This window comes from Scophthalmus maximus, chromosome 9 (genome assembly GCF_022379125.1).
Source record: "Scophthalmus maximus strain ysfricsl-2021 chromosome 9, ASM2237912v1, whole genome shotgun sequence".
In the NCBI taxonomy this organism is placed as follows: Eukaryota; Metazoa; Chordata; class Actinopteri; order Pleuronectiformes; family Scophthalmidae; genus Scophthalmus; species Scophthalmus maximus.
Window position 1 is genome coordinate 2,471,331 of NC_061523.1, and position 10,791 is coordinate 2,482,121.

Genomic DNA, 10,791 nt, shown 5'->3' on the forward strand with positions numbered 1-10,791 from the left:
ACTGCCACTTTGCAGCATCTTGTTTTCTGTAGCCAGCACCAAAAATAAAAGCAGTCTCCATAAACATCTCCCCACAGTTGAAAAACACGTTTTTTAACATGTTAAAAAGAGGTTTGAATCTGTGACAGGAGAGAGGGAGAGAGAGAGGGAGAGAGAGAGGCACCAGTTCAGGAGATAAGGTCAGATTGGTGACATACATAAGAGAAATTGGGAAGCATTATAGTGCTGTCACCTCACACCAAGAAGGTTGTGAGTTTGCATCCCAGTTCGAACGAGCTCCGGCTTCCTCCCACAGTCCAAAGACATGCAGATTGGGGTTAGGTTTATTGGACACTCTAATGTGAATGTGAGAGTGAATGGTTGTTTGTCTCTGTATGTTGGTCCTGCGATACGTTGCTGACCTGTAATTTACCCAATGTCATCTGAGATTGGCTCAAACCAAAGCGGTATAGATTATGTATGGATGGGAAGTATTAAAACCAGAATGGCAGTCAGTAGAGCACATACGCCCACCAAGGCAGAACAGTCCCTTAAAATTCAATGAATAAATATCACTTATTTTTTCACCAAGATCCATACATTAGACCCTTGGAAATCTGAGAGAAGGGCAAAGAAACACCCTTGCAATGTTAAAGAAAGTGATAAATAAAAATCTTGCATCTGCCCCTTTATCTATGACTGTCAGGGCTGAGCAGGACGCAGGAACCAAATGCAGATGTAGGGAAAAAAGGATATTTAATAATAAAACGAAAACAATCAATGATTGAGCCAGGGGGGAAAAATGCAGAAACAGACCAGAGAAAACCGCAGGAACAGACGTCTCCGTACAGACTGGGGAAACACAACAGGAACAGACCAGGAGAATAACAGACAAACCAACACTGACAAGGGAAGCACAGAGACTAAATACACAGGAGGAGGGCAGGGCAAATTGAACACAGGTGAGACACATTAGGAACAGGTGCAGACAATCACAGGGGCAGGACACACTGGCAAAGTAAAGAAAACAGACAAAAGACAGGGAAACAGGAAGTGCGGAAAAACCAGGAACTACTTCAACATAAAACAGGAAATAAAAAACACAAGATCATGACAATGACAAAGACAAAATTTAATGGGTTCTTTCTTGACCCATGTCACATCCTTCTACAAAGATTTGTGGAAGTATGTTCAGTAGTTTTTGCATAATCCTGCTAACAAACAAACAGGGATGAAAACATTACCTCCTTGGTGAAGGTAATCACTTAAAATATTCACAGCTGTGAGGAGATGTGGCAGAGTCTATTCCGGGGGCTAAACATTGCAGGACTCGCAGGGTGCGACAAAGAGATTACCTTGGTCGCACCCGTGCGCCTAACATTTAGCTGGTCTGTCTGTGTGTAGCGCATGTTTTTTTCCCAGCGAAGAAGAATATCAGCGTCTGAGCCAATCAGAGACCAGTAGGGGCTGGTCTTCGTCTTCACTGGATGTTGGTGGGATAAAGAAATCAGGCAGTGAATAAGAATAAGCCTTACTATACTACGTATGAAACCACGCCTTGTAGGCTATCCTACTCCTACCTGAGTGACAAAAATGAGGAGAATTATAGATTTTTTTTTCATGAAGATAGATACACACAGACACGACATCATCGGCAGAGTTAACCGCTTCACCACCTCCTGTCTGCCAGTAAAATGCCCAGTGCTGTCCGACATCCTCGGTGGAGATGGCACTATCCAAACGTGTTTTGGAAGGAATGGCTTGTCCAATTTCCGTGGCTCAGATATGATAATACAGCGAACATTATGCATTGCATTGCATTATGCATTGCATTACAAGAGTGCGACCAAAGCATGGCTGGTAACACTGCTCTTTCTGTCGGAGCATAGACGTTCTGAATCGAAACGTTTAAAAAGCACAATGTCTCTAAGAAACAAAACCTGTGCCGAGACAGGTGCGTGGTCGGCAGAGCAGCCCATATCCCCGCATCATTTCAGCAGCAGGCAGTGGCAAGATGAAGCAGTGAGAAGTCAGAAATTATAATAGAATTTAACACTGCTTATAATACTGGCAAATAAGAAGAGCTTCCATTTAGAAAATGCAGGTCCCAAATGATCTTCATGAAAAAGCATCTTTATTCCTGTTTATAGTCATTTACAAAATGTGCTTAGAAATTTCCAATGTATATGGGAACTGTCAAGAAAAGGTATAATAGGTGCATTAAAAAAGAACATTTTTCGGTGTACCTAATTTATGTGCTGGTGCACCTAAATGAAAAAGTTGGGTGCACCAGTGCAACCAATTTAAAAGGTTAGTGTGGATCCCTGCATGGGCCACACCCTGAACAGGTTGCTAGGCTACCACAGGGCTGGCACATTGAGACAAAATATACGGTTTATATGTATATTTTCTTGTCAGTGTTTTTTGTTGTTGTTGACCTTTACAAATGCATATTTAAAAAAATCTGTCGTCTATCCAATCTAATCTGTTGCATGTGTTTTATGTGTTTGAGGTGCGTTTGAGAATGGAGTCTCTGAGGGGGAGATTGAGGAAGCGCTGCAGCCGATCTCAGCACTACGCCTGGTGGTTCATTCTGACTCCGACGTCTGGGCTCTTCTGAGTGAGGTCTGACCTGAGAGCTGTGTGTATTAAGTGTGCATTACTTTGTATGTATATACTTAAACACACTGCACAATTTAAGAGCATTAAACATTAGCATTAAACTCAATAGTGACAGGAATATGGTGTTTGTGTATACTGTAAGCATGTTCATGAAGCTGGATCTTCAAAAAAAATGTTGCCAGGGGCTGTCATTAAAACTATGTCAGAGTACAGTAAGTACACATGCATACATGCATGATTGCTGGGAGAATCAGGGATTCGAACCAAGAGCCTTCTTGCTGTGAGGCAAAGGTGCTTAGTGGTGCCTCACAGCACTGCGTTTGGAGTTTGTAAACATCACTCCCCGACACCTCAAGTGGCGTAATAGCAAATGACAATACTACACTGTCGGTCTCCCATACCCAAGGCGGCAGGTCCGTGGCCCAGCCATTTCAGTAATATCAAAAACTGAGAAAAGCTTTCTCCAAAATTGCCTCTGATGGTTCTTCCATCAGTGTACAAATGTGGCAGTACTGGATTTTGTAAACCGCTGCTAAATTAATATAATTTTATTTTAATGAGAGGAGTTTGTGCAACGTCTGGATGGGAACAGAAACCCGGTGTTAAACGGGCCACGGCACTAAATTATGAAAGACCGTAGTATCAATAGTATGGTTGGGCGATAAAATGATAACAATAATTAGCGAAAAACTAACTTCTCCTCGATAGAAATTTAGAACGTGTTCGATAGAACTTCGATAGAACTATTTCCATCCATGTTTTGACAGACAGCACGAACAGCCAACGATAATGAGAATAGCGCAGTGCTGAACCAATCATGTGGCTGGAAGAGAGTTAGCAGCTGGCAGCAGCTCTGTTTATGTTTGGGCTTCTGCAGCGTGCACATCAGTCCGTCAGGAGTGGGAGCGAGATAAAGGAAAATTGACGACAGAAAATGTTAACTAGAGCGATTATGAGGACGGAACATGACTTAATAATAAATAAATAAATGTATAAATACATACAGGAATAAATAAATAAATGTAGAAATAAATAAATACAGAATTAAATCAATAAATAAATGCTGAAATAAATAAATGAATAAATAGATGCGTAAATAAATGTAGAAATGAATAAATACAGAATTAAATCGATAAATAAATGCTGAAATAAAGAAATAGATAAGTAAATAAATGTATAAATAAAGAAAAAAGGAATTAATAAAAGAATAAAAAATGCTTGACATTTATTTCTACATTTTTTCTATTCACCTACATTTATTTATTTCTGTATTTCTGTGTCCATACGTTAATGAGGTGGGAGGTCCTACCCTCAGTCAAAAGCATGATTGGTTAAAGGAGTGTGCTCGATTCGGGTCCACTACTTCTGCCTTACTAACGGTGCTGATTCGTGTACAGCGGTCCAGATTCGGACCCAGAAGCTTTTAACTTGAGGGATTGTATTATATTAAGACAGACCGCAACCGGCACTGCACATTCACTACCGCAGCCAACTTCGCTTCTCTCCCCCTGACGCTCGTTGTTTTGTTGTGCATGTGTAACGGTGTTCCAGCCAGTCGAGTGCTGTGCTGTACAGTGTTTGTAGACCTCACTCACGGACATGTTGAGAGCCTTGCTAGCGGCTAATGCGAGCCCTCAGAAGTTTTAGCTCCATGGTAGTGCGCCCGTCTCCCATGCCGGTGGTCAGGGATTCGAAGCCACCCCGTGACACATGATTGAATGATTCCCCCCCAGGCTTTTTTCACAAATTGCACCCTGCACACTCACACTCACAGATGATTGCATGAGTGTGAGAGAATATTGTTATGTCTGTGGTCTGTTTTCTCCACAGATGTTTTGTGCTCTAAGACTGTTAGGATGTACATTTTCAAAGCTGTATGTTTTGTTCTTATTTTACTTGAAGTGAGAAGAGAACATTATCAGAGTTCTTTTTCAATATGAAAACTGGCATTTAACATTGTTGAAATGTTATTGAATTGCAGGCCTTTTTTCTTTATTCCATTTGACAGTCAGTTGTTGATAATTAGGCACCCAGCATACTTCAATATAGCACTGAATCAGTGCTCGAAATGGGGGGGAAAAGTGCCGGTACTCCCTTTATTCACATGTGGCATGTATATCAGCTGGTATTAGCAAATTATTAAGTATTACAATATGAATTTCTACAGATAATAAAAGATACCAGGAGATATAGTGATGTCCACAACATACATTTATTTAAATGTATAACCTGTCCATTAAATAGTCTTAAAACGACTAGATTAGATTATTACCAAATCTTTCCAACAATGGTCAAACGCAGAGAAATCTGTAATTTCGTTCAAGATAACAGTCCATAAGTGTTTCCCACAGGATTGTGAGAGACTAAGGTGGGTGGACGTCAGACCCTGTAGAGGGGTCAGGGGTCATGCTCCCCTGAAAGAAAATGTTGTACTTTTCAAAGTTAAATCCATCAATCTGCTGGACTTTGACATGAATTTAGGAGGCTAGATCTATAAGAACGTTATACTATACTAGTAGACAATTGTGCTGTAGTAAAGAATTTAAACATAAACAAGTTGAGTATTGATTTCAATAAACAGCTGATCAGCGCTGTGGAGCAGCAACGTAAGACAAGCTATCAATCACAACAGAAGCGCATTCATGAAAACGGTGACAACAGCTGATTCTCCAGTTCAGGGCTCTGTGTACTGAGTCAAGCTTCACAGAACTGTGAATAAATAGGTGAGCATCTGTTTGAGCAGGAGCGGGGCTTCCTCCTCTTCCTCCCCATCACTCTGTTATTCACATGTGTGTACGTAAGATGCAAAGCGACAGAGGTGATAAGAGAGAGAGAGCTGCTGAGTACCGGCATCTTACTGGAAGTCCCGGAGAAGGAACGGTACGCCAAACAGTAAAACTTAAAAGTAGCGGCCCATTTCGAGGACTGCACTGAATCATAATGCAAGTTAGACTTTATGATATTATGGTTCTGGACCTTGCTTGAGGAAATTTTTTCCAACTGGACCTCCTTGAATTTTATTTTAATACCTAATTGGAAAGGTAGGAAAGTTTGGGATCGGGGATCGATTGCTTTTGTCTGGCTCTCTGATTTGACCAATCATGCTTTTGACTGAGGTAAGGACCTCCTACCTCATTAACATATGGACACAGAAATACATAAATAAATAAATGTAGGTGAACAAAAATGTTTATTTACTCTTTATTTATAAATTTATTCACGCATTAATTAATTTATTCTTTTATTTTAGCATTTATTTATTCTTTTATTTATTTATTTATACATGTATTAATTCATTTATTTCAGTATTTATTTACTCATTTATTTATTTATTTATTATAAAGTCATGTTCTGTCCACCATAATAGACATCGTTACCGAAGAAGACGGACACAAGGCCCAAAAGACGAGGACATAATAGAAACCTCAGAGGAATATTTATAGTCCGGAAAGAAGCAGAGTAGAAGCGTGAGCTGCAAACTTTGTTGAAAGCATTTGTAGCAGTTGCTGTTTTATACAGCAGGAGTTGTATAATGTTTACAGTACTTTTTTCATGTTCAACTTCTCTTCAGAGAGCAGAGCCATTTGCTCCCCTGAGGGAGGAGGGACAAGGAGATGTTGTCTCCTTGAAGATAGAGGCAGGAAGAGAGATGAGAGTGAAAGAGTGGGGGCATTTATAGGCATGTTGACCCCCTGGGGTCTGGGCACATGGTGACCGATGGCAGCTGGAGCTTGGAGGAAAGTTCACACCCAAGGTGTGATAAGTGAAGCATTCTGGGAATCAGAGTTTCTAGTCTGTTCCTTTTTCTTTGGAACAAAGGACCAAATAGTCAAGTCTTCCATTTTGTGAAGCACAACATAACCCTCCTACTCGGTCTGTGCTTTGTGGAATATGAGTATTACTGTAAGAAGAAGGTGTAGTTAAACTAACATATTCTTCTTTGTGTAACGAGGTTTCAGTCAATGAATAAATAAATGTGATGATCAGTCTTCAGATAATTAGAGATTTTGATGAAAGTGACTTAATATTTAATTTGTATGATATATAATAAGATATTGTATATTTTATTTGTAAGTGTTGGCAAAAGGGTACGATACCATGTTGTGTTTGTTTTCAGCTGTGCCATGTGAATGATGGATGCGTATTCATCTCAATTCTTTACCATTGGTAGCTGCAGCTGGCATTTGCAAATAAAGTTTGATAAGCTCATGTAATTCCCAGCAGATCCCCACCCCAGCTCCACCCGTGTGAGAGTAGCCTGTGGGCCTTTAGATATGACTCAACAAATGTTCTTATTCTCTACTCTGAGATAAAGTAAGTCGGTTAGGTTTATTCCGTTACAGTAATGTTTAATGTTTACAGACTGTAACTCTGTGATTGGTGCTGAAGGTTAAAGTGTGATCATCTTTGAGAGGATAAAAGCAGCAGTAAAATGAGAGATAAGAGTGGTTATAAGCTCAACTACAGGCCATATATCTGACTGAACACGGTTCTGGTCATCTACCGACACATCAGGAGTGGGTGCATGTGTGGTCTTCCAGCTGATTGTGTTTACTAAACATTTTCTCTTTTTCCTGTCTGTCAGATATTCATTAAAGTTTGACCACCACAGAAAAGAGGAAGCATCGCACACACGCTGCCATCCAGTCCTATGCTTCGCCTGAACAAACCTGTCCCCTGCTGGACTAAGACTTTCACTACAAGTGCCTTCAGGCTGTTTTTACAATGAAAACCTGAAGTGCCTTCAACAACTGTGCTCTGTGGGGAAGGAGGACCCATGTTTAGTGTTTTTTCTAAGCCACACTGAGGACACTTACTTTCACTTTCAAACATGTATTGTTTTAAAATGTGGAAGTAAAAAACACTTCCCATGTGAACTGACCATATTGGCCACGTTGCTGGCATGAGAACAGCTCCACTCATTGAAGAGTTCATAGTTAAAATAGCAAAGCTACTGAATAATTTGTTACACTGATGTATTTTGTTTTGTAAAAATAAAAAATAAAATATAAAATATATCTTACCCCTTCTCATGTTCGGAGTATTTGATTTCAACTCCTTGATTTTATTTAGCTGCATTAATATGAAATATAAAACTGTACACAGGTACCCCAGAGGACAAATAATAGTCTTCTCATGTGGACTGTACAGATTTTACTTCACCGTTGAGACAATGAACAGAAACTGTCATATTATGTTGAATTAAAACAACAAAATTATTTTCTACAACTGGTGCAGGTTGTTATGAAAGGATGAGGCTGGTGAAATTGCTTAATCAAAGCATATCCATGGGCTGACTTCAATTAAAAGAAATAATTCTTCCTAGTGTTTCCTTTCTATTCTAATTATTTGATATTATTTACATTTCACTTGTTTAGTGTCACTTTTGGATGTCTCCAACCGGCTTCATAGTACAGGTTGTTCAGGATGGACAAATCCTGGGTATGTTGTACATGCTTTGCAGTGCAGGCCCCTTGCCTTTGATTCTCTGCTGGAGGATCAATAGCATTCTTCCAAACATAGTCCGTCATTGGTCGTTTTGAAGGTGGTGGAGAGCGTTGTTGAAAACTAACTATCCAGTAACCTGTGCTCATGCACTGTAAGATTAATGATGTCTCTCCTCATTCATTTAGCTTTTCTTTGATTTGTCACCAGTGACGGACTGCAATCAAAACATGGCCCTGGCATTTGCAACATACACCAACCCCAATAAAATGTTGACATAAAAAAATGACACGCACTATCGCGACAGCCAGTGCCTGGTGACTGGGCTGAAAAAAAAAGATATTATTTTCACACACAGAACCGACAGCTAGCAGACTGTGAGGAAATATTCGCAGATTGTTACATAAAGTGTATTTGATTAAAATTGCTTACTGCTGCTTTAAAGCAGAGCAAGCTACCGCTACAGGCAACTGCTTGTGAAAGTCTGACTGCACTGAGTGAAAACTTTTTCAGACTGTCTCAGTGTATGGTGAGATATTTGACAGCTCAGACTGTAAATTCTCAACTTTTGCATCTTCATCAAATGTAAAGCTGGAGGCATGTGTGTTTATTGACCCATCCCACTCGTTTGGAGCAATTTTGACAAGTGCGAGGACACCAGTCAAAACAGCCTCATTCTTTAAAAGTAACTCCATGAAGGCATGTGCTTTTACATGGCCAACTTGCTTGTGTTTGTGGCTGCATGCATAAAATAACTTTTTTCAAATAATCAAATAAAAAATAGTTTATATTGTTTTTATTTTTATCAACCCAATGATCAAACCCATTCTGAGCGGCCCATATAGTGGGCGGCCCTTCTGGCATTTGTCCAACAAGCTTGAAGATATTATGTTCTCAACATTAATGCATTAAATACAGTATGAATAGTCTAAGCTTTCCCAGTTTAAAAAGTAAGCACATACACAAGTTCAAAATAAAACTGACATATGGTCTAGGCTATGAACTGTAACAGTGTCTGTCTAAGCAGTGTGATCTGCAACAAAAAAGGACATTGTGCTGAAATGACAAATGGGCCATCAATGAACCAGTAATAACAACAAAAACACAAATTCAAAAAATCTACTGTAAGTAAAGAATTGTCAGCAGTGCCAGTGAAATGAACAACGTGGTTTGGTTTACTCTTGTTCCAAGAGAGCACACACACACACACCCACACATGGAAAAAGAGTTTGCATCAGAAAAGAAAAGTACTCTTCAGATGATGTCTCGACGTGAAATATTCTACAGATATATAGACTTAGCAACTTTCATGAAACGTGAACTGTTACTGGTTTGATGTCAAAATGAGCAGGGCTTTCAAGTTTCCTTGACACTGATTCAGATCAAACACACTTCTGAATGATGTTAATAACCAAGAGCTTACTTTTGTATTGATTTGTTGTTGTTGTTGTTGTTGTGCGAGGTGATTTGTGTCATTACCTGCAGAGATTGCAAAAGTAATGATAGGCAAATGTTGAATATCCCAAGAGGGAAACTTCCCTGCAGGCCCAGAGTGCATAGGTGTAGAGTTCTGCACATGAACTGGTTCTATGTTTAAGTTTCTCTGGCTCTGTGAGCTGGCTATAGTGTTACAACTATGATATATATATATGTGTATATATATATATATATATGTGTATATATATATATATATATATATATATATATATATATATACAAACACACACACACACACACACACACACACACACACATATATATATATATATATATATATATATATATATATATATATATATATATATATATTCATTTTGTAAACATAATATCTTTTTTTTCAGGCTAACATTACATGTTTAACCCATAGACTGTATATAAAAATGGACATGGTTTCTGATTCCAGAAAGGGAAGCCAATGCTGAAGTGCTGGAAACCTATATTATCTCGAATGACCAGCAGAGGGCTACTCTACTAGTTGCAAAAAGAAAATTACATAAATCACCTGTAAAAAAAAAGAAAAATGACAGAAATCCTATAATCATGGTAATATCTTACTAAGCGTTTCCCCAATAGAACAAGGAAACGGCTAAAAGTAACTTGATGTGCTTAATGTAAAATAACGTCCATAAATATAGGATTTCATTTCTTTCACAGGTGTTTGTGACGACATATTTGAGAGAAATTTGGTGATTCACTGCTTTGGCACATTAAGTCACATTAAGCCTTTTCCTTTTATTGGAGTTCAATGGAGAGGAAAATACTTAATTTAAGATAACGTCCATAATTGTAGGATTTCGGGTTAGATTTTTTGACAGGTGTAAGTGTTTATGACGAAGCATATCTGGGATAAATTTGGTCATTATATATTGCTGCTTTAGCACATTAAGTCACACGTAAAGTGTTAGGCATTTTAGAACATCCCTTTTCATCATAGTTTGATCATCATCAGACAAAAATATTCACTCAATAGTAAAATTCCTGTGCTTATTTACATGATATTTTTAGGCTAAATTTCTTCTTTTATATTTCGAGTGGTTCTTTGTTATTTTAGTTGTTTGATTGTATTATTTTCATTTCACTCAATGAAACCAACTTGAGCTTCACGTATTAATGTTTATCTTCATATTAAAGAACTTTTTATTCATTAAAACTTTATATTTATTTTTTAACTATTTATGGTTCTGACCATGTCGCTTGTAATTAACGACTCCGCCTCTTACACATGAACACACTCGTGACCGTACT

The 10,791-nt window shown here is 38.6% G+C and overlaps 1 protein-coding gene across 5 annotated transcripts in view; it reads left to right on the plus strand.

Annotated features, from left to right (window-relative positions):
- The window catches only part of LOC118319966 (alpha-1,3-mannosyl-glycoprotein 4-beta-N-acetylglucosaminyltransferase B), a 30,551-nt gene extending 22,927 nt beyond the window's left edge, over positions 1-7,624 (plus strand). For 4 of the 5 annotated variants that reach the window (XM_035650736.2, XM_035650738.2, XM_035650739.2 and 1 more), the window contains 2 exons: positions 2,492-2,604; positions 7,187-7,624. In XM_035650736.2, the coding sequence (XP_035506629.2) occupies positions 2,492-2,604; positions 7,187-7,204 (131 nt within the window). In that variant the 3' untranslated portion in view covers positions 7,205-7,624. Of the gene's footprint in view, positions 1-2,491; positions 2,621-7,186 lie in introns of all 5 variants that reach the window. The other variant, XM_035650737.2, reaches the window with a different exon arrangement.
- Positions 7,625-10,791: the final 3,167 nt, after the last annotated feature.